This window comes from Callorhinus ursinus, unplaced genomic scaffold (assembly GCF_003265705.2).
Source record: "Callorhinus ursinus isolate GAN/ISIS: 27379988/994484 unplaced genomic scaffold, GSC_fseal_2.0 scaffold2, whole genome shotgun sequence".
Classification (NCBI taxonomy): domain Eukaryota; kingdom Metazoa; phylum Chordata; class Mammalia; order Carnivora; family Otariidae; genus Callorhinus; species Callorhinus ursinus.
Genome location: NW_027397064.1, coordinates 94,863,360 through 94,891,246, shown reverse-complemented (window position 1 = coordinate 94,891,246; position 27,887 = coordinate 94,863,360). Strand labels below are relative to the sequence as shown.

Genomic DNA, 27,887 nt, shown 5'->3' with positions numbered 1-27,887 from the left:
AAAAAAAAAGAAATCCAAACTGCAGTATTTCTGAAAATTTTTCAAGTTTTAAAACGAACAAAAGAAAGTTTTCCATTTACCAGCCCTCACCCCATTATCTAGAAGTCAACTAACCAGCGTCCCTTATTCAATCTCTGCTTCCCTAAGCCATCTATCTGGTTTTTAGCTTGAAGGTTGAACTTTTTTGTTTTTTTTTATTATTATTATGTTATGTTAATGACCATACATTACATCATTAGTTTTTGATGTAGTGTACCATGATTCATTGTTTCCGTATAACACCCAGTGCTCCATGCAGTATGTGCCCTCTTTAATACCCATCACCAGGCTAACCCATTCGCCCACCCCCCTCCCCTCTAGAACCCTCAGTTTGCTTCTCAGAGTCCATAGTCTCTCATGGTTCATCTCCCCCTCCAATTTCCCCCCCTTCATTTTCCCCTTCCTGCTATCTTCTTCTTTTTTTTTTTTTCTTAACATATAGGGTGAACTCTTTCTGTTTTTAGCCATGTGCCCTCTCCCCTCTGTATTTTCTGCCACCCTTAAAGCACAGCATTGGTGAGGCTTTCTAGTATTGGGCTATGCTCATTTACATGCACTAGTATCTGTGTGGTTATAAACTCATCCTTTGCAAGGTTTTCCTTCATGCTGCGACACCCAGAAGGCAAGGGAAACATAATAAATGACTCAAAGTTTTAATGCTTAAAGGGTTGTCACATGGAAAAAAAATGTTCAACAAACACAGCAACCCAACACCCGTGCACTTCACATTTCAGAGCACGCAATGGAAGACATGTAATTACTACAGTTAATTGGTTCCTGGTAAAATGTCACTGAGAATAAGAGCTCATTAATACATCATTTCAATCACTGGAGACACCAGGTGCTCTTATGTGGGGTCTGCTCTGTGGTATCAGTACTGACATCTTTCTCAGGGTTACTGCCCTCTTCAAAGGAGAAAATATAAACGCCAATTTGTATATTATGACTTGGAATGCGTTCTCTATAGTTTCTGTAAAAAGTCATACAAATTATCCAGCCAGGTAAACTTCTACATAATTCAGAGAGATCCACGTGAGATTTCTGTCTAAAAGCCTGACCTTTATACATTAAGCAGGTGTGTGAGTTAGATAAATATAAATGCAGATGAGTAAAATATACTATCTCTGACTTGTCTTTATTAATGCTATTTTGGAAATTTTTTAAAAAATTGATCAGACTGAAAGGAAAGCTGTTACATCAAGATTATCTCACAGGTCATGTTTCCACATCAGAGAATTATATCAGCTCTGGAGATTAAAATAGTTTAGGAAAAAATTCTAAATGTATTCCAGCAATTTTTAACATCATCTCTCCTGCTCTCGTATACCTCCATATTCATATAACTCCCAGACCTCTAAATGATGCAAGTTGAAATGGGAATGAGAATGATGATGGAAATAATGAAGGAATAGAATGAGGAGGAGGGGAGAAGAAAGAAAAGGGGAGAGGGAGGAGGAGCAGGGGAAAAGAAGAGAGGACAAGAAAGAGATGGTAGTGGTGGTGATGGTGATGATGATGGTGATAGTGATGATAGTGATGGTGACAATGGTGATTGTGGTGAAGAAGATGCTGGTAGTTGATGATGGTGATGCTGCTGAGGGTGGTGGTGATGATGAAGATGATGGTGATAATGCTGAAGAGGGTGGTGATGGTGACGATGTGATAGTGGTGAAGTTGATGCTGGTGGTGGTGGTAGTGGTGATGATGATGGTGAAGATGATGCTGGTACTGGTGATGATGATGGTGATGGTGGTGAGGGTGATGTTGGTGGTTGATGATGGTGATGCTGCTGACGGTGCTGGTGGTGATGAAGATGATGGTGATAATAGTGAAGGAGATGCTGGTGGTGGTGATGGTGGTGATGATGCTGGAGACAATGAAGATGATGCTCATGCTGATGATGTTGGTGATGATGATGATGACAGTGGTGAAGTTGATTGGGGAAATGATGGGCGCCTTCTTGCATAGCCACAAGTGTACACTTCTAGGTTCCTAACATACAGGAGTACATTAAAAAGACAGTCATTGGAACTGAAAGAGAAACTACGTTTCTACATTAGACATTTCTTCATTTTATTTTTTAATTTAGTTATTATTTTTAGCAACCAATCTCAATATCATCTTCCATGAGAGATACTTCTAACATTTCCAAACTTTTGGGGGATTTTTAGCCAGATATGTTAATCCTCAAAAAGGCAGGGAAAGGGATTTTCTCACCAGAAGAGTGAAATTGTCTCTAGATGGAAAAGTTCCTTCCTGAAAAACATTTGTGTTTTTCACAAAAATGAGTATTTATTAATGTGGAAGATTGATCTTGAAAGGTTAAGTAGAAAAAAATCAGGTTACAATATAGAATGTACAACATGAAAATCACTTTGGGGATAGGACATCAATACATAGTTAATTCTGGGTTGTAGAATGATAGATGATTCCATGTTTTTGGATTTCTTTGCTTTTCTATATTTTTCCAAACTTTATTTTGCAATGAACATGTGATACTTTTGTGATGAGATAAAAATATTCCTTTAAGCCTCTGCAAAGAAAGAGGATTTTTTTTTTTTCTGGTTGTAGCTGGAATACTAAAACTGTAAATGGAATGCTTCTATGGAGAAAGCAATGAAACCTGAAAATACAGACCTCACCTCTCTGCTAGGACTGAACTTAGAAGTGAAGGGGCTCTCAGGGAAAAAAAAAATAACATAACATGTTGAAGAGGAAACATTTCCAAGGGTCAGGGAGAGGTGTCTGAAGGAGACAGAGTTCATTTCAGCTCAACAAATACTTATTTATCACCTTCTCTGTACCAAGCAGTGAGCTTTGCAGCAAGATAGAGAATCAGAGTGTGCAGGAAACCTACAGCCCAGCAAGAGAGACAGCAATGGGAGCACTTGACTCCAATCCAGGGGGAAGAGTGTTCTGCAGAGGTGAACCCTGGCTTCCATTAAATCCCAAAGAGACCTGGAAACAGGTGTGAGGGTAGGTTCCTCAGGGAAATGGATATAGAAGCTGAGTGAAACTAAAGGAGAGAAAGAAGAGAGACAGGGCATGTTCCAGGCAAAAGTAATGCCACTAACAAAGACACATCAGTGAACCACCAGGTGCGTTTGTGGAACCACACAGGGAGGCATGTGGATAGTGCAAGAGTAACAAGTAAGGCAGACAAGGCCGGTGGGGTTCGGAGGCCCCACCCTTGTATATCAAGACTAGGAAGGTTGCAATTTAACTGGTAGGAATGGAAATCCATTTATGGGTTTTAAGTGGGTTCACAACGCTGAGCCCTGTGTTCCCAGTAAGGATAAGAAACTCCCCACCCTTTTGTGTTCCCGAAATGGCTTCACAAAAACGTCCTCTACACATGACTTATGCAAGACACACTTTATCATGACTCCCATAAGACCATGATGCTGCCCTTGTTTACCTTTGACAAGACTGAACACAGACTTTTCCCCTTTTGCCAGGCACAGACTGTATTAGTTTCCTAGGGTGGCCATAACAAAGTAACACATCTAGGTGGCTGAAAACAACAGAAAAATTTTGTCTCACAGTTCTGAAGGCTAGAAGCCTGAAATCAAGGTGTTGGTAGGGCCATGTTCTCTCAAGACTATAGGGAACCTCCCATTCCATGCCTTTCTCTTAGCTTCTAGTGTTGCCATCAATCTTTGGCATTACTTGGCTCAAAGATTAGGGCCCACCCTATGACTTCATCCTAACCTGATTACATTCAGCAAAGACCCCATTTACAAATAAGACACATTCACAAATACTGGGGGTTTGGACCTCAACATCTTTTAGGGGGGCACCATTCAACCTAGACCCTCCAACTTCCCATTCTTTTCTCTTTTTTCCTTTCTTTCTTTCTTTTTTTTTTTTTTTTTTTTTGAGAGAGAGAGCATGTGAGTGAGCGGCCTGGGAGGAGCAGTCAGAGCAAGAGGGAGAGACAGACTCTCAAGCAGGCTGCACGCCCAGCATGGAGCTGGACACAGGGCTTCATCTCACAATCCTGAGATCATGACCGGAGCTGAAATCAAGAGTCAGACGCTCAACCGGTCAACCCAGATGCTCCTCCAATTTCCCATTCTTTATTTCATGAATGATTCAAAATGTTTGTTTCCTAGAAACTAGCTAGCCACAGGGGAAAAACTTTTCTTGTGCTGACTGAAGCTTCCCCTATTTAAAATACAACCTTAATTATAAATCACCCCATCTGCTATGTGCTTACCCCTCCCTGTAAAAGTCTAAGGCAAATCCAGTGTCCTAAGACATCCTGAGCTTCAGATCTGGGGTACTTTCCCTAGTGCAGCAGGCTGAATAAAATCAACTTCCTTACTTGTTTGGTTTTTGTCTTTGACAGTGCGTAAAGTGTCATGGTCAAATTCTCTCATATATTTTGAGCAGCAACCCACAGGTGGGCCATGGAAGTGAAGGCTGATGGTTGATGTTTGGACTCAGCTCAACCCAGACCCCTCCATAGGACCACTGCATTCATACCTTCGTTGCTAAGAACATTAGCTGCTGACAGCACTTGGGGACAGCTAAAGCAAGTCTCTGAGGGAATTGCCCTAGCTTATTCACTGTTTAGACTCTAAAGACTAGACAGATGTGACAGGATAATGTATTTGTGGTTTCTTACTTCTAACTCTAGGTATTTTCCTTCTCTACCCTCCAGCAAATACAAAAAGGGAGCCAGGCCTGGTGTTGCCTTTTTTTGTGTGCTTTTGTGTTGAGCGGCAGGGAGAGGGACTCTCTTCCTCCATCCAGACTTTTGTGTCCAAGCCCATGACTCAGTGAAGCAGTTAGGCTGCGTGGTCCCAGAGCAATGGATGAGGCTAGGCTGGGCATGTGGGAGCAGCCATATCAAAAGCAGCTGGTAGCTCTTTCCAAAAGAGGCTTGCAAAGGAGATAAGTTTTTGCAGCCCCTTAAGGAGAGATACTGGAGTTGGCTCAGGGATGCTGGAGAGAAAGAATATTAAGAGAGGTGACCGTGGGAACGGTAGCTAAAGATGGCATGCCACTGCTTGACAGGGAAGCAGTAAAGCCAATCACCTTCCAATAAACCATGTGAGTTTGAACAACAAGAATCATAGCTATCACAACAATAGGCTAGAGACCGGAGGCCCTTCTGCCATCCCCACTGCCCAGATCCTTCTGTGCATGCATGGAAATGGAGCATCCTTCCAAACACAATTGAGACCTAATTTCTTACCCTCTAGAGAGTTAAAGCTCAAAGTCAGAATAAATTTGGTTTATAATAACAAGGCCTCTCTTGCCCCCCAAGAGTGTAGACTAAATTGTGGACTGCTAAGGAGGCCAGGCAAGCCAGCCAGACAGCAGAAGAAATCAGACAGCTACCTACTTGAGCAGCCGTGTCTCTCCAAGCTGCAGCTCGGTGATCATAATTAAAACCCTCTGGAAATCCACTCTTCAGGAAACCATAGTGGGTCGCTTCTTCCAATGCCCCACAAACCAAAACGCCTCCTCTCTCCTGCTTGTTCCTCATTCATACTATAAAACAAGAAATTAAACTTTCATCTCTGGGTCCAAGTTGACTTAAATCCAGTTACACAAGTGTAGGCTCAGTGGGTCTTCCTACCCCTGTGGGAAATGGAAAAGAAAGGTGTGGAGCATCATCCTTCCAGGAAACCCCCTCAGTTGGGCCTCTGTTTCCAAATGGGTAAATGAGAATATTACGAGAAGACAGACTCTCAAACCCATGTAGCAACAACAAACCAACTAGCGTGCATTGGGGAGAAATGCTGACTGGTGACTAGAAACGCTCAGGAAAGAAGAAGGAGGTGGTTTTGTGGAGAATGAGCCCTTCCCAGGAAACCTGCTTGAGAAGTGGGATATTACTTTGTTTGTTTGTTTGTTTGTTTGTTCGCTTTAGCCCCTCCTGCTGCCAATCCTCTCAAAAATGTTGGAAGTCCTATCTCAAGGCTCCCACAGTGAGTCTCTGCTGTCCCCTCCCCTCCAACCAAAGTCACCAAGACCCCCCAACACTCCAGGCCCACCCCACCCATGGCTCCCACTTGGGTCCTGTGTCTTCCTGAACTGCCCTTCCTGGTGCTCCTGTCTCTCTGAAATCAGTTCGCTGGCCCTCCTGGGGGTGCCAGGGGCAGATGCCCTTCAGTAAAACTCTGGGTCCTCTCCTTGCCTGCCCCCTGATAGCATCTTAGGACAACAACTCTCAGGGCTGTTCAGTGCTATCAGTTATAAAGAAGAGTCTCATTTGGACCATTGAGACTCACCTTTCAGGAGCTAGGAAGTCCTGCCCAGGAAGAATCAAATCTAGTCTCCCATACAATGTAAAGGCTTTCCCCTTCTCCCAGTTGGGGGCCTGACCCATAGCACAGAGGGAGAAAGAGCTTGGTCGGTCCCTGCACTCCTCCTCCCCACTCTCCATCTCCCTCTACCTGGTCTCCCTTCCTCCTCAAGGGCTGGAAAAGCATGAGGGAAGGAGCCCCTCTTCCATAACTCGTGCTGTTCCCCTTTACCAGCAACAGCCTTGATGTGACAGGTGTTCCTCACTGGGGCTACATGTGGGTTTGGGGAGTGCTCCCAAGGGACCTCCATGCTGCATAATTGCTGAACAAGAAGGATGAGCTCCTCACCACCTTCCTGGAATATGTCTCCCCTCACCGCTTCTCATTCATACACTCCATAGCTTTGCATGGCTCGGAGTCTTCCCCTGGGAGGCCACCCTCTTCAATCTGCTTCTATGTTCTTCTGCAGCACCCACTGGGTCCACAGGACACTGACCAAACCTTGGCAGGCCATGTGGTGGGAACGCAGGCAGCCCCCAGCTCTGACAGCACAGGCTGCTCCCCTCCTCCCCCTCCTTCCAAGTTTCCCCTGCAGGAAGTGGGTACCAGTCTTTATGCTCACAATACCTTCTCTCATCTGGGGACCTGTGCCAAGTTCTCCCAAGACCTCCCCCACTGTGCTCTGTGCCAGGAGCAGCCCCAGAGTGGGCCTACAGCTTCAACTGCTCAGCAAGCATCAAGGCCAGTAGTGGGCACCAGGCTCTCTTCTCTCTTGTCTTAGGGGAGGTGAGGACAACCCTACCCTCTTCCAAATAGGGGGGAGAGAAAACATCCCCCATTCTTACCAGGCAGACCACCTACTACTAAAAAACCCAGTAAGGACCTCCTCTCACATTTATAATCTGCTTTTATAAACTGGTAGGACGGCGTGAGGGGCCCAGAACTGGGGAGTGGCCAGTGAGGACTGTAGGACGTCCAGGCCACCTCTAAGTAAGCCCTGGCTGACAGCTCTTTCATGAGCTCTTAGACAGTGCAAGTAATTAGGTCATGTTGTTTTCAGCTTGAAGGCTTCAGTAGAAAACCTGAAATAACAGGAAAAATTTTGCATGTGATCTGGCTACATATTTGAACACTCCCAATCCTTCAAAGCCCCAAACCAGCTCCCAGCCTCTCCAAGATGCCTTTCTGCCCTGACAAGTCTGGCCCTTGCTAAGATCTCTTTTTCTGGAACATCCAATGCACTTAATGTCAGAACAACACATTCTGATGAGTAAATATATTCTGTCTCATGTTGGTCTCTTGTGGTTTCTCCATGTTGTTCCCTATAGCACTGCAGACTATTTTTGAAGACAAAAAAGGTGCTTTATACTTATTTTGTATCCCTTATGGCTTTTGCCACTTTGCTGCCAACATAAAGGTGCTCAATGCACATTTGAAGTGAGTTGAATTGAATTTTCAATCAGACCACGCTAGATGGAGGGAGCCTCAGTGTGGCTCGGGGTGCGGGGCAGCAGAGCAGAAGAGACACTGCGCACAAAGTTTCTTCCTGAAATGTGGGTGCTGTAAAATTGAAGAGGGGCTTTTTAAAGGTAACACGTGCTGTCATTCCTGGGAGCTGGGTACTGTTGTTCACACATCTCTGGGAACAATAACCTGGGCTCAAGATCCGATGCACGGGATCTATTTGCACAGGAAGTGGCTGGCATCAGCACTGTGAGAGGGGCTAGTGGAAGGAGCCTTTCCCACCTCTGCTCAGTGCCCTCCGGGGTTTTGGTGGGTTTGGTGACTAGATCTGAGTGACAGACACCTGGGTGTGGCAGGAAATCCCAGTGGGACCAGGTGTCCTGAGTCAGGGAGGCTTGCCCCGCTCGCTCCTCTCCTCCCTCAACATGCATGCACATGGAGGCACGCACATACCCACAGTGCATCAACAGGGACTTACCTGCCAAATGCCGGTAATCCATAGGGGCTGAGCTCGTTCCTCTCTTCCCTGACCTTCCAGCACCTTCTCCACGGGCAGGGCATTTTTTCCGTAAAGACGATAATACTGCTCAACCCCATCCAAGTGCACTTTTATCCTTCTAACTTTAATACGTCTATCTTGCATTAGTAAAAGAAGAACCCAAGGTCTCTGACCCCACCAGCTAACGAATTTAGAAATACTTCCAGTTGATATGAACACACAAACAACATGACTGCAGTCTCAGAGGACAGAACAGGCAATCCAGATTCACTGCATTCCACCCCTTTTCCTATAGAGCTATGGAAACCCCAATGGGTGTGCAATCACTTACTTCCAAAGCTGGCGGAGCTGGGGTCCTCAGACCTGCTCCCTTGAATCTGGAAGCCAGTACAAAGGCTCTCAACTGCATCTCATCTACCCACCTGTTCTCCCCCGCCCCGCCAAAGGGGACAGCAGCCATGCTCTCCAGGACCTATTGGAGTGGGAGGCCCTCCTCTGCTGCCAACCAGACTTCTTCCCCTCACCCCACTCCCAAACTTCTCCTGGGAGCTCAAAGGTCACTTTGAGGTGAAAATAATACAATATAAAATTGAAATGAATTTAGGGTGATTTAGACTTGACCGGTCACTTTTAGATAGTAGTTAAAACAGGTAGGGCCAAAGAGTAGATATGGAGAGCTTTCTTTTCTACCTTTGAGTCCGGTTAGCATCGTCCAGTTCTACAAAGAAGGGCTCGCATTGCTAGCAGTGGAGATAGTTGGGGCACATGAGTTGTATCTCTGCTTGGTCCTGTGGCTGATGGCAGTGTATTCCCAATGTAATGATTCTTTTTATGTGACAAGGACTTGGAGAAGGTGATGCTGAGCAACGGAGTCCATATATTCCCCATAACTCGAATTACTACGATGAATTGCTACATTACTCACCTTTGCACTGGACATTAATCACAAAAACAAAAAAACTGCCGAGCCAGGGAGTTAGAAAGGATGTGCTATTTCAGTCTGCACCCTGTGCCAAATGCAGGCAGTGGTGACAAGGTCTGCGGAGCTCCCCCTTCCCATCTGCTGCTAAACTATTAGTGCAGTGGCTGGAGAGGGAAAGGAGGGTCTAAGACAGAGCTGGACCCCTCACAATGTGAGGACCACCTGCCTGCAGAGGGCTCTCCAGATCCTGCTCTGGGTCCCCGTACTTGCCATTCAATTTGTCTTTATAGGCACATGCCTGATTTTGCCAACCCCTGGAGAACCTGAAATATTAAAAACATCCCTGCCATTTAATATTATATATCTGGAAAAAAAGATAAACAAAAATTATTTCTTTGATGTCACAGAAAGAGGTAAATTATTAAGGTAAAAAGGAAATTACCAGGAGATATATATAATATGATCTCATTTGTCTATGTATGCCTTAATGAAATACAAAATATTCTATTCTCCATCAGCTTATGGAGACAGTCTCAAATGTGACTCTAAGTAGGCTTGCAGAAGATAAAGATGTATGTCGAGAACAATTGAGTTTGGGGCTAGGATATTATTCTTTTAACATGACTTCTGGAAGTGCTTCCCCACCCCCAGCTGGGCCTCAGTCCAGAGTCCTATATAAGGCAGGGAAACAGAACAGGGCAGGAGTAGGAAGCTGGTCATCAGCCACCTGTCCACACTGGCTCCACCAGCCACCAGTGATCTTGCTGTCATGGTCCCTTCAGCTCCAGGAGTCTGCTAACTTGTGGACAAGGGATGCTTGCCCTGGATCCATAAGCAACCCCAGACCTTCCCCCCCAAGAAGTGTTTCTTCTGTTGCCTCTGCCAGCATTCCTGGTTCTCTCAGAGGCTTGGGCTCTGAAAACAAACCAGGAATTCTTTACTGGTTGCTTCACACTCCAACTCGCCACTCATCTGAGATATGAAGAACCAACTTGGCCGATAGCTTGAATGGTGGAGAAGAAAGAAGAAAGAAAGATAGAACATTTGATGGGGACCTATGGGGATATAATTAGGAGAAAGATAAAAGAGTACTTTGCCTTCTTAAACCTGTGTGCTTCCTAGATTCATTTTGAACTTAAAAAATAAAGAATATAAAAGATGATGTTTTTACTAAGAATGAAAACTATCCCCCTCCCTCTTTCTATTGGAATTGTTGGGCAAGTGGGTCTTTTAGTATTTTTTCTAAAGATTTTATTTATTTATTTGGGGGAAGCACACGCATGAGGGGGAAGGTGGGGGGCAGAGGGGCAGAGGGAGAGGGAGAAGCAGATTCCCTGCTGAGCAGGAGCCTGATGTGGGGCCTCGATTCCAGGACACTAGGATCATGACCTGACCTGAAGGCAGACGCTTAACCAACTGAGCCACCCAGCCGTCCCTCTTCTAGTACTTTTTTTAAAGCTTGACTAAAGATTTTTTTAAGGAATAATTGGCCATGAGAAGTTAAAAACAAGAACAAAAAATCATATAAGCACAAGAGGTGTTTGATCCTTTAAAATGTCTGTACATATATTAAACATAATGAAAAATAGAGTGTTATTATGAAGAGAACACTGAAATAGATAATAAATAATCTGAGTTCTGTTCCAGAATGTTCTGCATAGTTACTGTTGAACTTGAGAAACTCACTTGAGCTAAGTACCAGTTTCCCACTTATCTCCTTTTCACAGTCATTTCCACATATCAACAAAATCTTCCCTCTCAGAATCTTGCACCCTGTTGCCTCCACTTCTCCCCTTTAACAGAGGAAAACAATTTGAAAAACCCTCAGAGAAACACATTAGTGACTTTAATGGGTTTATTCTTGCAGAAAAGTTAAGATTTTTAAAAACAAACATCCTCGGGAGAAGACAATGCTGAACCCAAGGATTGGAATCGTCATCTCGGTGGCACCCAAATACAGGGCTTGAAATTTGGACAGAGTGATCTTGCTGGCGTGGCTCAAATCATCCAAGTAGGAGGCTTAAAAGTGAAATCATGTGGAGCCCAGATTTTTTTTTCCCCTCACCGAAAGGGCTCAGCTTCCAAGTGAACAGTGACTGAATGGAGTGGCTTCAGGCACTATCTCCCAGTAAATGCAAGTGTAGTAGCCAGCCTAAGAAATGTAATTTTCACTCATATGTGGAACATAAGCAATAGCACGGAGGACCACAGGGGAAGGGAGGGAAATCCGAAGGGGGGGAAATCAGAGAGGAAGATGAACCATGAGAGACTATGGACCCTGAGAAACAATCTGGGGGTTTCAGAGGGGAGATGGGTCGGGGGAGGGGGTAACAAGGTGATGGGTAGTGAGGAGGGCACGTGCTGTGATGAGCACTGGGTGTTACACGCAACTAATGAATCACTGAACATTACATCAAAAATTAATGATGTACTATATACAGTGGCTAACTGAACATAATAATAAAACAAGAAAAAAGAAATGTGGTTTTCCAGTCTGCTTGGCCAAAGCTGTTATCATGCAAGATATCACTTACACGAAATACATTCTCTCTTAAAACAATAACCGGTATTAGATGCCTGTCACCTTCCCATTCAAATTCTGTAATATGCTGAGATGGGCTAGCTGCCGAAATAAATGTAGAGGGGAAAATCTTCAGAGCTTGATTTAGTCCCACCTGGCATGAGCCAACTACAGAAGCCCAGTGAAAAAGAAGGAAAGGATGGTCACTGGGAAGGTCACCATGAGGCAGGCCAGAGTTCACTCCCCTTCTTCCCTGCCACCCCCACCCCTAGAATGTGTGTGTGTCTGCCTGTCTGTCTGTCTGTGTGGTTACTGGCATAATAACTCATCAGTTATGCCACAAGGGAAATCATTATTAGCAAAAGGAAGGCTTGCTGTTGAGACGTTCCATCCGAGACGTTTGAAAGACCAACAGCGATCAGAGAGACCCTGGGTCCCCCCCATCAACCTCTGGGGCAGAGGGCAGCAGTGTTGACCACTTGGAGCAGTTGGGTAGCAGAGCCATGGAGGATGGAGGGTATAGAGGAAAGGAAGGAGGGAGCATGGGGAGGGGCCCCTTAAAGCCCATCCAAAGCCCTTCTTCCAAGTGTTTGTGCCCCTGGGACCCTAGTAAGATAATGTCATCTCCTCACTCTGAACACCTACCCTGACAGGCAGTGGGACTTAATGCAAGGTCTCACCCATGTAGAGAAAAAATGTCTTTGGAGGCAGAAGACCAAGCTGGGCACAGATGTCAAGTGCACTATTTTCTGGCTCTATGACCCTGGGTACATTCCCTAATTTCTTGGACCCTCTCTCTCTTCCTTTGTGAAATGGAAGTAACACTGTATGAGGGTCAAAGTACCAGACTAATGAAGGGTTAAACTCTTATCAAATTTACCCAACGAATATGTATTGACTTACAATTGTGATGGGTGTCTGGCATTTTGGATTTCTGTGCAATCTTTTTTTGCCAAAATAGTGCTATTTTGTTGGTAAAATACCAAAACCTTTAATTTTTTTAAGTTAAAAAAAACTTTAACCTGAAATATATCTGGAAAGTGATATAGGGCATTGTTTTTGTTGTTTTTTTTTAAGATTTTATCTATTTATTTGACAGACAGAGAGAGAGCACAAGTAGGCAGAGTGGCAGGCAGAGGGAGAGGGAGAAGCAGGCTCTCCCCCGAGCAGGGAGCTGGACGTGGGGCTTGATCCCAGGACCCCAGGATCATGACCCGAGCCGAAGGCAGCTGCTTGACTGACTAAGCAGCCCAGGCACCCCAGCATTAAGGTTTTAATTTGAATCATTCAGAAAGCATATTTTTCTCACTCGGTAAGTGGAAGAAAATGACAACAAGCAAAGCAAAGATTCTGTTGCAAGAGTCCCATCCTGGACCAGGACTCTCTGTGTAGATGAAATATGTACATGATGGTGTTACAGTTAATACTTCTGTGGTGGAAACTCTATCTATACAACATGAACTAAAGAAAATAAGGACAAACCAGCATAGCCTCTTTCAAAACAAAACCTTCAGCTTGGTAGGAATTCAAAAGATTGCATTTCCTGAACAGGAACAGTTCAAAAATATTTGAACGTGTTTAAAGAAGGGAAGGAAGGAATCATTTGAAGGTGAAGAAGCCAGAAGAAAATATTTGGAGTTAGCTTATGACCAGCTCCTCTCTACCCATCTAATGGGATGTCAGAAAAGGTGGCTTCATCAGCAGGAAAATTCTGCACAAAACTCACTTGTCAATGATTCAGTGATGTCAAAATTGTTACAACTTTGTTATTTTCTTTTCCATTATGATATGTAGTTTGCATTGGCCCAAAAGGGTTAAGAGATCTTAACCTTTAAGAGATCTTCTTAGTGAAGTTTATAGAAAAGGTCATTCTAGAGACAGCAAGATTACCAATGAAGAGATAGAAAAGGAAAGAGAACTTGCTGAATCACCTTGGCAATCAACTAGAGGTAACCATTGAGCGGTTTTCAAACATTTGGATTTGAATTTTTTTTCCCACCTTGGGAGAGTGACTCAAGTTATATAAGGAAATGTTTGGGTCATTTAAGGAGAAAGCAGGACAGAGGAATGTAGATGATCTGGGGAGGAGCAGGAAGCAGGAAGAGTGGGGAATCAGAGGCACGATGATTGGGGCGCTTGGGTGGCACAGTTGGTTAAGCCTCTGCATCTTGATTTTGGCTCAGGTCATGATCTCAGAGTCATGAAATTGAGCCCCAGCTCAGGTTCCGTGCTCAGTGGGGAGTCTGCTTGAGATTCTCCCTCTCCCTGCGTCCCTTCCTCCCCTTGCTAGCTCTCTCTCTCAAATAAATAAATTAAATATTTAAAAAATAAATAAAAAATAAAGCTGCTGATAATTTTCCCAATTTGGAACAAATGTAACCAAAAAAACCCAACCAAACAATCAAAAACCAGCAATGATATTAACAAAGAGCATACAACATCAAACCAGATGGGCCTCAGCTCATTCCTAACTCTGCAGGCTGGGGTCACCCTTTCCCCCATGAAATACTTAGTAAAACAGCAAAGATACAAAAGAACTAATTATGGGAAGATTTGTCTGGATTAAGGAAAAATATAAAGAATTTGAGGTACATTTTTATTTCTTTCCAGTCATGACAGTAACATCAATGATATCCATGAGTGTTTCCTGGATCATTTGCCAAGTAAAGATGGAGAATTTGCTTTTGTTAATAAAAGAGAATGATTTTAAATTAATCTATTATAGTGGAGATGTAAGTACTTCTACAACACGTATTTTCTTTAACATTTTAAACATTAATGTCTTTAAAACTTACAATTCTACAGTATTCATTATCTGACACTTGTTATTTTTTAGGGAGAAATTTAAACATCTCAAAATATCACCAATTCTAATGTTGATCATACCCAAATTCGTGGAATCAATACCAGAAAGCTTTTTTAATAAATGTGGTTCCAAAAGATTTTACTGATGTCATGGGATTAAAGTTATTCTTATACTCCATCAATACAAGGATATATATTACAATTCAAACCCATATAAACAAAAGTTTCCTTCATTATTCATTCAATAAGCAAATATTTATTGAGCGCCTACAATGTGATAGGGCTTTCTTGGGGCTTACGTTTTATGTGGAGATATAGACAATAACAAGTCAGGGATTAAATATATAGTATGTCTATCAAATGACAATAAATTCTGTGGAGAAAATTAAAGGGTATAAGTTTCTTACTTTTAATAGGATGATCATGGGAAACAGACCTCATTCACAAAGTGACATTTAAGCAGAAGCCTGAAAGAGATGAAGGAGCAAGACATATGAAAAAGCTCTGGTGAAACTGTTTTCCTGCAAGTGCAAAGGCCCTGAGGCAGAGTGGGCTGGATTTGTTTAAAGAAGGCAGTGTGGCTGGAGAAGAGTTCAGTGGACATGGACAAGCACTACCCAAGGGGTCAGGAGACAGCCTCTGCCTGTGCCTCAGCTGCAGAGTCACCTTCCACCAGGTCACACCCTTCTCAGAGCAGCACTCAGCAAATACTTGATGAGGCAGGTATAGAGGTGCAGGCTTCAGGGCCTTATAAGAGTCAACTGGGGCAGGCCACATGTGCCCCCAAGTGCCTTGTAGGCAGCCTGCAGCCTTGCTGGGCTACTTCACTTTGACTTCTCTCTCTTTGGCCCATCCTGTTTCATCCCACTTCTTTCTCTGGGTGTTAAACCCTAATAAATATCCAGCCCCACCAATTCTGTCTCCAGCATCTACTTCCAGAGACCTCAGCTTGCCACAGTTAGCCAGGGAGACAGTAGTTGGAGATAAGTTCAGAAAGTTATCTGAGACCTTGACTTTGGCTTTTACCGAGATACGGGCTCTGGAAAGTTTGGAGCAGAGAGCTTGCTTTGTCCTGAATAGAATGGAGAAGGACAAAGGCAGAGGCAGGATGGGGATAGCACAATCCAGGTGACAGAAGATGGCTTGTCTGGGGCAGTAGTGAAGGGGGCGGGGCATGGGGGGGCCTGTGAGAAGTGGTGAGACTCTGGGTATGTTTTGAAGAAAGAGCCTTCAGAACTTACTGATGAATTGGGAGTGGGTGAAGGGAAAGAGAAAAGTCATGGCTGACTCCTCTGTTTTGGACTGAGTGACTGGAGGAACAGAGTTGCAGGTTTGCAAAGAAGATTACAATTCAATTTCAGACTTGTGACATTGAGACACTATTTAGACAAGAAACAGTGGGATTTGAGAGTCTAGACTTCTACAAGAGGCCCAAAATAGAGACATAAATCTAGAATCCATCTGCGTATGAATAGGAAAGCCATGAGGAGTTGGAGGGAGAGTGAATGTAAATGAGAAAAGACATCCAAGGACCAAACCCTGGACATTCCTTACATCTCTGTCCAACACTGACAGATCGACCAAATACCCGAAGCACATAAGCGAACGTGTGAGCTAGGGAAGGTAAAGAGGAAACGTGCCAAGACAAAAGGGATGGCAGGTCCTCATCCAGTTTACTAAGCAAGGAAATTCAGGTTTACAGGTGACACAACCGCACCCCATGCTGGCAAGCAAAGGACAGCATGTGAGGAGACACAGCTTCGACTCTGGAGCCAAGGCACTTGTCCTCAAAGCAGCATGCCCAGAACACATCCCCTAATCCTCAGTAAAACAACCTTTATCAATCAGGTCACTGCTTAATTCTTGTTGTCACTAGTAAAACCGAAGCTGTAGTTCACCTGGAAATATGACTTCTACTTTTAAGAGCAAGTAATTAGCATGAAGCAAAGTAACCACAGAGCTCTAAAAATCTATTCTCACTAGAAAAGTGTGAATCATACATGCACTTGTACGTTTTTGATAGAAACCTTTCTCTTTCTATGCCTACAAGGGAAGGACAGGGGAAAGCCAGGCATAAAGGCATGTGCACAAAGAGTAAGTCTAGTTCAGTACTTCTCAAACTTAGCGTGCCGCTGAATTACATAGAATCTTGTTAAATTGCAGACTGATTCAGTCGGATCTAGAGTAGGGTCTAAATCTGTGCATTTGTAATAAGCTCCCAGGTGGGCTGCTGCTGGTGGTCCACAAACCACACCTCCAGCAACAATGCTTCAGTTCACACCTCCACGAAGAGGGTTAATTGACCCTGTGGCAGAGGAAAAAGCCCTGCAGACACCAGCTCATTGGGAGATCTTAAATATCAGTGCACATTCACAGAGAAGGAAGGTTTGGGCTGTAAGCAGAAAGATTCTAAGTGAGTAATACCTGTTCAAGCCGGAGAAAACCAGGGTGAAAAATCATAAAATTTTACAGAAGAAAAGATCAAGCAATGATTGGAAACCGTAAGTTATTCTGTTAAAATGGAACCTAATTACACATAGGTCTTTATATTTCTTTAAATTTTACAATCTAATTTAAACTATACATTCTAGGAGCACCGTGGTTGGCTCACCTGGTTAAGTGTCGGCTCAGGTCATGATCTCAGGGTCTTGGGCTCGAACCCCGCCTTGGGGTGGGGGCAGGGTCCCTGCTCAGCCGGGAGTCTGCTTCTCCTTCTGACCCCACTCCCCTCATGCTCTCTCTCTCGACTAAAAAAATAAATAAATCTTAAAAAAAATAAACCATACATTCTATTTAAAGGCAATGTTTATATTAATATTTTCACAGCTTATTTTAATGTGTTCAGCTATTCTTAAAAGAATAATTAGGTGGGGATGCTTTTCCTATTTTCTTTGCTTCACTTATCTCAAGGGTTCTCAATCCTGACTGCACATCATACCCTGGAGAGCTTTAAAATTGCTGATTCCCAGGTCCAACCCCTGCAAAATACGGTTTCATTACTCTGAGGATGCACTGTGGGCATCCATAAATTGTAAAGCTCCACAGTGATTCTAATGTGCAGCCCAAGTGAGAACCACTGAATTTAACCCAACCCAAGAGAACCTATGGGCTTCTGAGACTATAACCCAGAAAACGCCAAGTACGCGGTGGCAGAGTATCAGTAGGAAAAAATTCTGGAGACTAACCTTACACACCTGACTTATAAAGTTATAGCAAACCACATAAAGGATTAACCAAATCCTTTGATCTCAAAAACTTCTGAAAATCTAGTCACTTCTCTTTCCTCTTTCCATTTTTCCAAATCAAAGGCTTCAGACACATTATCTTTAAGCAGGTTTCAAAGGACTCCCACTGAAATTGAAATGTTGGTAGTTTTCAGCAGATATCAGAATGAACCCGATATGAAGAACTGCTCCTGAAGTGTCAGAATTACCTATTGATCCTATGATGCTTTAAATTATACAGGAGGAGGAAAAGAAAAAAGGAAGGGAGGAAGGAAGGAAGGAAGGAAGGAAGGAAGGAAGGAAGGAAGGAAGGTAGGAAGGAAGGAAGGAAGGAGGAAGCTCTTTTGAAAGAATATTCAATTTTTTTTCTGTTGTGCTGATTTTAAGCAGAAATCATTCAAGAGAGTAATTTTTATGGACACCAATTTCTGAGGCTAAAAGTGAAAGGGCAAATTAAAGAATGAACTTCAGACCTCATGGTCCATATTAAAGATAGGACACTGGGAACGTACTACAAAGGTGAGTTAGCTCGATTTGTTGAGAGAGAGCAGGAAGATCAAGGTGAACTTACACCTCCATGTAAGTCAGTTTCACTTCCCTATATTCTCCAACCGTTGACAGCACCCCTAAATCCAACCAGCCATTTTAGAAATAGTGCTCTCTTGAACAATAGAGAAACGTAGTGAGAATCAGTGAATGGCTCAGGGCAGATCTTCCCTCTAAGTGGAAAAAACCAATGGCCTTTATGTATGAGGGATGGCAGAGTTCCACCATAGTACCTTTGGTTCTTCTATCAGTTAACCAGGAAAACAAAAATTTGCCTTTTCACAACGGACAATCCAGTAAGAATTTAACACATAGGCTGCTTCTTCTTTCTCTTTGGTTTTGCTTGGGTTTCCACAAATAATCAGTGTGGTATGAAGAGGCTATCCAAAAACTATCCTCAGAGTTTACTCTTGGTTTCCCAAACAAGGAGCCAGTGTAGTCCAGGGGCTCCCCCTCTCCCAGTGGGAGAGCCTGCACTAAGATTCACTTTCCACAGCAGTGCCCCAGCCTTGAGAGTACCTGATCCTTGGCAGCTGGCTTTCTAGAAGACCTCCTAAAAGAAAAGCTGACTCCTATTTCCAGACTGACCAGTGCCCAAATAGACTATTTTTCCCTCCACTGACAAAGGGACTATCCCTGTTACCTATGGAAAGGGGACACAACAGGGTGTTATGTTCCTATCCTGGAACACAAACTCATCATGAGCCCAGGAATCCTCTCTATGAATGAAAGGCGTATGGGACTCCTGTCTTCTCTTGCCAACCCTCGTAGTTTATCTCTGCCCAGCTTTCTGGTCCACCTATGGGCAGCTGGCAAACCCACAAGAGCCTCACTCATGTGTCTGAGTGTTAGCTGGCTTTTGACTGGCGTACACCTCAGTTCTCCTCCACATGGCCTCTCACTCTCCACTAAGCCTGTGGATTATTTTGCTAGGGCTGCCGTAACAAAATACCAGAGACTGGGGGGCTTAAGCAACAGACGTTTATTTATTCATTCCCAATTCTGGAGGCTAAAAATCCAAGCTCAAGGTGGCAGCAGGTTTGGTGTCTTCTGAGGGCCTCTGTCCTTGGCTGATAGATGGCCATCTTGTCCCTGTCTTCCCGTGGTCTCCCCTCTGTGTGTGTCCATATCCTAATCTACTCTTCTTATAAGGACCCCAGTCCCTCTAGACTAGAGCCCACGCTAGTCATCTTATTTAACTTTAATTACTACTTTAAAGACTCTATCTCCAAATCTAATCCCATTCTGAGGCATTGGAGGTTAGGACTTCAACAGATGAAGTTGGGTAGAGGGACACAATTCATCCCGTAACAGCTTACATGTGCTCATTCATCTCATGGTCTCAGGGTTCCAAGCACAGCAAGAGAAAAAGTGCTCTTTAAACCTCTGCATGCGTTGCATTGCTTAAGTATCATGAGCCCAAGGTGGTCTCAAGGCCAGAGTCAGGGTAGGGTGGCACTATCAAAGGACTGGGATAGAGGAAGGAGGGGAATGATCTGTGGCCATTTTTGCAGTCCACCACATGTTGTGATGGAAATAGATAAGAGCTGGGCTACTCCAGCCCCTGGAGCACTTCAGCCTGGTACAGGTAGAGTTCAGATACCTCTTCGTAGAGAAAGAACTTCTAGTATAATGAAATTCATCCTAGTAGGTTATGACATATTATAGTGTCAGCATGAAAAGTCACACAATTCCCTCATAAAATGAGAAAAGCGATCCCCACCCTTCTTTTCCTCACACAGACCTAATGAGATCAGATGTGAAAACTCCTTGGAAGAAATATGTTCTTATGTTCTATCATCCATCAGTCTCCTTCAGTGATGTATGTATTATACTGACCAAATTTGGGGTATCTGAATCCAAATAATATAGCTGTTTAAATCAACAGCAAGTCATTTAATAGAGAGATGTTGCCTTGGATGTTGACCTATCTCCAAAGTTTACCCAAATTCTGCCTTTTAAGAAGATACTTCAGAATGCAGGAAGCCTTTCAAGTGACATTTTGACTGGTATTGCTCTTTCTGTCAAGCTAAGCTCTCTGTCCAGTGGCCAGTAAATAGCATAAAATTTGCAGTCCATTTTCGCCAACTCAGTTGGAGTGGTGGTAGAATCTTCAGAGGTTCCAAGAGCCAAGGAGCACAGAAAATGAGTTTTTGTAATAAATGTTTCATCAGGGAAAACAAGGTCAGACATCTATCTGTACCCAGCCCATTCTTTTAAGACACAGCTCAAGACTTTCCTATTCCAGGGCACTTGGGTGGCTCAGTCATTAAGTGTCTGCCTTCAGCTCAGGTCATGATCCCAGGGTCCTGGGATCGAGCCCTGCATAGGGCTCCCTGCTCGGCGGGGAGCCTGCTTCTCCCTCTCCCACTCCCCCTGCTTGTGTTCCCTCTCTTGCTGTGTCTCTCTCTCTGTCAAATAAATAAAATCTTAAAAAAAAAAAAAGACTTTCCTATTCCATGATACTTCCTCTGCCCACCCCTGCCTTCAGAGATCTCCTTTTGAACTTCAGAAATGTCTTATTGAATGGGCTGGATTTAATGGGAAGCCAGCAAAAAAAAAAAAAAAACAGTTTTATTTTTTTCATCTTTCCGTAAGTTTGATTAACACCGTCATTCCTCACTACCTCTTTTGATAAAATTTGGGGCACAGTCCCTCTGCTTTGGCCATTTTTAGATATGAAAATGTCCAGTGAAAACTGGTAATAGCAGAACATCAACCCAGTCCAAGCTTATAATCATACAACTTTAACATAGGGCAATATAATATCCAAACTGTTATTTAATTTAACCTCCTGCTCCCTACCTGGCACCTGCCTCGGCCTTGGACGCCTGCAGCGGAGGAGGAGCATTGGTCACCTTCGCTCCCCTGCCCCTCTTCTCTGCTCCACATCCTCTTCCGCTCACTAGCTATTGGCACAGCTGAGGTCTGGAAATGCATCCTCTGCCATTGCAGATGTCTGACGCAGACTCTTCCTCTCCCGATGTGCTTTTGCTGGCTTCTGGGGATTCTCCACTTCTGACTCCCGTTTTGTTGCCTCAGACAGTGCTTCTCCTCTGGCTGATTGCTTCTGCCTCCCACTTCATCTCCAGAGATTTATCTCTCAGTTAGGGTTGTGTCAGCCATCCAGATGATCTTCCCGGGCAGGCACCCAAGCCCTCCCCGTCCTGTGAGGCCCATCTCTGAGGCAATGTGCTCCCTTGTTCCACTGTCAGCCCTTCAGTCATCTCTTTCCTGATTCCGCTGTTCCAGGGCTGTGAGCCAGCCACAGCTCCATCCACCTGCCTTTAGTCACTTTAAACAAGATGCAGGTATCATTCTCTGGTCTTCCAAATTCCGAGGAATGGGGCCAGCCTTTCTGAATAGTTTTCTTGAAACTCCTCTTTATTTTGCTTAAGATCATTAAAATCATTTGGCTTGAAAAGTACTGACGAACACTGATAGAAGAAATGCACAGAACCCTGTCATCTCCCTCCAAAGAAACCCCTTCTTTCAATTCTTCAATTTGTCCCTCCCATAGCTGTCGGAAGTGGATGATGGGCTAATAAGGACAGACCTCTGTACATAGCCTCTGTATGTACTCTGCCCAGGTGGCCTGGTCTAGCACATTGCCCTGTGAGTGTGAATACTTGGTACCAGTTGATTTGTTCTCTGAAATCTTTACCAAAAATCTGAGACAAGAGTAAACAGTGACATCTAACAACTTGTTACTCTTCTATATGCATTGTTATTAACAAAATTGCCTTATTTTACTGAGTACCACTATAAGACTAGCCATCTTTAAGCCCTGGGAAGATAAGAGTTTGGAGAAAATGAAACAAATGAAGGAGAGAATATACTTTATATTCTTGAGGTCATCACAAACTAGTGGGGACTACAGTATAAACTTTTTGGAATTATGTATCTGTTCCATGGCCTGATGCCCCACTTCTTTGGAAGCTCATCCCCATTCCTAACAGGATGGATGGATCCTAACAGCCATGTTTGTATGGTAATGCCATTCATTAGGCATAGCTCACTGGACCTATGGCTGACATCTTCCTCAAGATGGGTTAATTATATTACTCTCTTAGAAGTTAAGGATTGAACTAAAAATCATATCAGACTCTATAGCTGAAAGGGTAGGCATTTTCTACCCTACAGAACAGAGAAGAGAGAAAATCAATCCACAGAAGAAGAGAGAGAATGGGGCAGACATACAAAGACACACAAAAATGAGGGCAAGAGAGAGAGGGAGAGAGTCTGTGAACCTGGTTTCTAGTTACCTCCATATTGACCGACTGCATCTCTGCCCATGGGCTTATGATACTGCTTGCATCCATATATAAATCTTCTTTTTTTGTTTAAGCTAACTAAAGTTAGTTTTATTTTCTACAATCCTAAGTATCCTAAGCAATAGAAAACATAATGCACACATAAAAAGGAGTTGAGAACAAGACAACAGCATATAGATAAATGTAGCTGAGTGGTGAAGATATCATGGAGAATTAGTATTTGGAGTAATCTTCAGAAGATGAGTGGGATTGTTGTGGGGAAGATGGGAAATAATCTAGATAGAGAAAATGGTATGAGCAAAGAAAAGGAGGCAGATAAATTAAACATTTAGCTGAGGCGCCTAATGTGTCAAGAGGAGTCATGGGAAGAAAATTAGATGAGGGTCAGATTTTAGAGAATCTTGACAGGCATGCAAGAGAAATTAGGAAAGTTTGAAAGGCTTTTTAGCTGGGGTAACATAATAGGATCTATGCTCCCAAAGCTAATTATTAGAATATTCCTAAGGAAAAATTAGAATGTATGGGAACTGGATATAGGGAAAGCAGATGAAAAAGGTTAATGGGAGCCCAGTTTAGGATATGAATGTTGGAAGAGGAAGGGGAAAGGCCAGTTTGACATTTTAGTGCTGAAATCTGAGTAGGGAGTGATGATCCCATGACAGAACCAATTGCAGATCTAAATGGTGCCAAACATGACCACCTCCTAGCCCATATCATGAGTAGCTACTGCCTTGCTACGCTGCTGCTGGGCAAGTTAGATGCATGTTGTAGCAGACACATGCTGTTTCCCACCTAGCAGCAGCTCCCGCCCTTCTTTGGAGAGCAGCACTCCACTCTCCTTTGAGAAATTGGGTCAGGAAGCTCTTTTAATTTGTGTGTCTCTCGTGCACTGTGGGATTTCAGATGTGATGCAAACATCAATGTCTCTACAATGTCTTTGTCATGGAAAGAGACACACAAGGCACATTCTGACTCTGTAGCTCTCAGCCCTAGGGTTATAAAACCCCCACCCTGGATTCACCTGCTGTGTGATTCCCACCTGCAATCAGACAACTCCAGTGGGAAGGAGGCTCTGTGGGTATCCAACAGCTGCCATAAAATTAGGCTTCCAGTGACCCCTTGTCCTCTTCTTTGTACTTGACAAGATCTATGGTGTTGGGCTACCTGGGATTGAATGTTGGCTCTCCCACTTACTAACTGGGCCACCTTGAGCAAGGTAATTAACTTCACCATGACTCATTATCTTCACCTACACAATGGGGATGACAACAGGGCCTCTCTGACAGGGATGTTATGAAGATTAAATACCTTCAGACTCATAGAGTGCTGAGGACACTGTGTGGTGCACAGAGAAGGCCCAAAATGTTAGCTCACGGAACCAGAAGCACTTGAACATGCTGGAGAGTGACTGGCCAAAAAGAGTAGCTCAGCTTCTCATTGCACAAGAGCTGAGATGGTTGTGTTTGGCACATTTTCCCCACATGTCCAATAAACAAGACTGCCCATAAAGTAATTTCATGTATCTACTTAAGGGTATACTCTTACAGCATACTCATCTTGATGGGCCTATTCCAATGATGCAGCTAAATTTGAAGTCAGAAGTTTCGCCAGGATTATACTAAGATTCTTTGATGAATGAAGCCTTTGGCTGGTAACATCTGTCCTAATTTTTTTCCCAATAAATGATACATACCTTTGAGACTGAACCAGATTCTTTGCCAATGGTTATGATATCTGCCTCTCTTTTTTTTTTTCTTTTAAGTAAAAGTTGACTGTCTTGGGTTTGGATAATACATATTCATGTCCCAACACCACTTCCCCCCTTCCCCCACATCCCCCAATACCAATCCTATCTGCCAAGTTCACATACATCCTCAGACCTTCCGCAGCCTACAGGAAGACAGCCACCCCTGGCCCTTTAAAGATAATAGGAAATAAGATCCACTTGCCACTTAGGGTGATTCAGTCAGAGTGATAGACCTAAAAGTTGTCACTTTCTCAACAGAATGGTGACTCTGTCTCCCCAATCACTTGAATCAACATTGCAGAATTCCCAAAATACAGAGAATCAGTACTGCAGCCATTTGCTAGGCAAGCTGACTCTCAATGGACAGGATATTGAGATAGCCACATTAATGAACAAGTTGATGACAAGATTTCCTTAGGGTCTCTGGGCTCCTTCCTTATTACATCATTAGAAAGCCAAGGACTTGGACCTTACCCAGAGCAGTGCGAAGAGTTCAGGGTAGAAGACCCGGACCCAAGTCCCAGGCCTACCATCTACTTGCCATGAGACATAAGGCCAATAATACTTGTGCTGCTGACCTCCAGTAGGTTCCAGTAATGAGCCACGGTGATCATTCATATTTGTGCACATGCTCTGAGTACCCTCAAATGCTCCACCACCACAATATAGATTTCCCAACACCCACAGAAATGCCTTTGGTAAGATATGCCTCAGAGATATACCACATACCTACAAGAGGACTCCATTAAGTGGTATCATACATGTTTAAAGACAGTGCTCACTAATGACTAAATGCCCTGTTTAAGGGAACTTGTGGATAAGCCCCACCTTGGGTTTAGTCCCAAGGAGTAGCTATCATTTATCAAAATTTCATAGGATTTCTTTCTTCTTTTATAGGATAATTTTCTCTGACAAGGAAAATTATATAACTTTATTTCACATTTTGGAGCCAAGATCAATGAAAAACTGTTAAATTAGCACATCCTAGGTGCCTGGGAACATCTACTCATGCTGTTCCTTTCAAAGTGTGAGCTCTACTGTTATTTTTAATTTGATGCTTCCACACTATATTGAACTGTATCTGAGAGCTCACATTCTCTCACAAGAAGAAAGAATAAAAAGGAGATATCAGTGAAGAAGGACTGAGAAATATTGCCCTGTCATCCATCCTAAAGAGCTTTCAGAAGAAAACAAACCTGTGTCCTGCAGGTCAGATGGTCACTTACCTGGAGGCACTTTCCAGAGCTCTCTTTCAACACACAGATTCTCTGATCTCATCTGCACCTAAGGCATTCTGGCAACTTTAGGATTATTCAGAACAAAGGAAAGAAACCCAAGAAGCCCACTTCAGTCCACAGCCCAAGTGGGGGCCCCTCTCCAGATTCCACTAGTGGGAAGGCCCTAGGCCAGCTCACTGCCCAGTCCCTGGGACTGAGGACAGTTAGAGCAAGAAATCCCAGGGCCAGTGACATGCTCTTTTTCCAGGGAGCTACTCTAAAGGTCTTGTAATAAAGTTAACAAACACGTAATGTTTACCCACTATGTGCCAGCAACACCTTGTAAGGAATGCAAATACAAACATAAGACACAATTCCGAATCCCAGGGAATTCATGTGGCGGGAGAAAAGGCAAGTGTTGGTCGAGCCATAAGAGAGGACAGGGTGGAATAAGAGATGGATGAGAAGCATAAATCAGGGCTGAAGGGATGAGAGGAGAGGTAGAGGGGTGGGCTCAAAAGTCAAACCACACCCTGGGCACAAAGGCCTAGGGTGCTGCTTATAAAATGTGTGACTCTGGGCAAGTCGCTGAACTTCTCTGTACCTCAGTCCCTTCATAAAGTCAGGATAGTAATAGTACCCACATTACTGAGTTGTTAGGATGCCTGAATGAGTTAAAAAAGGGAAAGCACTTGGAACAGTCCCAGACATATAGTGCATGCCACGTTGGGGTGAAAGAATGACATTTTCATTCTCTTTACAGGGGTGGTCCAAAGAGACAGAAAACAAGGTGGCCAGTCCAATCTCCTTGTCAACCAGACTCCCTGGTAAATCATCTAATGACATTTGCTAGGAAGAAGGCCCCTGGAAAAACCTTGCTCTTCTCTCCACAGTCCAGCCCCCTTGATCATGCCGCCTAAGAGACCATCCCTCAACCACTAGGGCAAGAACTCTGGGTTAAATACTGAGCTTCATCAAAATGTGTTTAATGCCCTTAAAATCAACTCAAAGCATTGTAAAGAATTAAATTGAACCATTCAGTCTCTCTTTGGCTGATTCTGTGCAATAACAAGCTTCTCCCCCATTTACTTTTGGGATTCGGCTTCTGTCTAAAACTTTTCATAATCTAATGATTAGTTTCTCTCAGTAACCCTAATTTTGCCTCAAATATGAGGAAAAAAAAAGAGCCATTTAATGTTCCCAAATAGCACCTAAGGAAGGGAAAAGTTGGAAAGAGAAAGTGGTTGCAAAAGATGAATGTCTCTTTCCAAACGTTGCCCATGACCTGACCCTTCCTTACCCACAGGGATGAGAGGCCAGAACTCCATGAGCGTTGTATGAAAAGCATCTTGGGAGCATCCTAACCTGGCCCAAAGAGAGACCCAAGCTCATAGATGTCTGAGCATAGTCATCTGGTTGTTATAAGTAATAAAATCTCAGGATCAAAGATAGATACATGCATACATGCATACATACACAGATGATAGAAAATTAAGAAAATAAGGGGTGCCTGGGTGGCTCAGCTGGTTAAGCGACTGCCTTCGGCTCAGGTCATGATCCTGGAGTCCCGGGATCGAGTCCTGCATCGAGTCCCGCATCGGGCTCCCTGCTCGGCGGGGAGTCTGCTTCTCCCTCTGACCCTCCCCCCTCTCATGTGCTCTCTCTCCGTCTCTCATTGTTGCTCTCTCAAATAAATAAATAAATAAAATATTTATAAAAAAAGAAAATTAGGTAAATAATGTCTGCTTTTTAAGTGTCAAGAAGTGTTTCATGGCCCCAAATATCTCCCCCAGTCCAAGATTTACTGTGTCTAAAATCCCACCATTAACATGCCTTTCCGTTAAGCCACGCCCTTTATAGGCATAATTTAATAAATTTAAATATTCTTAAGATTGACAGTTCATTAGGTCTCTAACACCTTGGCCTTCATCAGACTGCCTTCTTCCTCCAGACTGGAGGAACAAGGCCATGGCAGATGGGGAGTCCACAGAGAGTTCTAGCATGTCCCACTGCAGAGAAAGGAGGGAGGCAGTGCCCAGGACATTTTCTACCCTCACCATTTGATTGAGAGCTGGTCCTACATCCCTGCCTTGGCCAAATATCATCCTCTGACTTCATAGAAAGGTCAGGAAAAGATTTATCATTCCATCCTTGCTTCTAGGCTTGTAAGTGGAATTTCAGAAAAGTGAGGTGCCAGGGGTGGGGGGCTAGTGCAGGGGAGACATGCTTCAATTGGCAGGTCGGTCATAGCTTGGTTAGCACACTTTTTAATTGCCAGAGGAAATAAATGGTAAATGGTTATTTACAGTTGGTGGTGACATAGCTCTGAGCTGCTCAGGCTGCAAGAAGAGAAGCCAGTGGGAATGAAA

The 27,887-nt window shown here is 43.7% G+C and overlaps 1 protein-coding gene across 9 annotated transcripts in view; it reads right to left on the bottom strand.

Moving 5' to 3' along the window:
- Positions 1-676: 676 nt before the first annotated feature.
- The window catches only part of LOC112812392 (uncharacterized), a 105,735-nt gene continuing 78,524 nt past the window's right edge, over positions 677-27,887 (bottom strand). For 3 of the 9 annotated variants that reach the window (XM_073884832.1, XM_073884834.1, XM_073884838.1), the window contains 2 exons: positions 5,393-5,541; positions 677-2,031 (listed from right to left, as the gene is read on the bottom strand). In XM_073884832.1, coding sequence (XP_073740933.1) covers positions 1,375-2,031; positions 5,393-5,536 — 801 coding nt within the window. In that variant the 5' untranslated portion in view covers positions 5,537-5,541 and the 3' untranslated portion in view covers positions 677-1,374. Of the gene's footprint in view, positions 2,032-5,392; positions 5,542-7,192; positions 8,695-17,121; positions 17,258-21,085; positions 22,753-27,887 lie in introns of those variants that run through there. The other 6 variants (XM_073884843.1, XM_073884846.1, XM_073884850.1 and 3 more) reach the window with 5 other exon arrangements.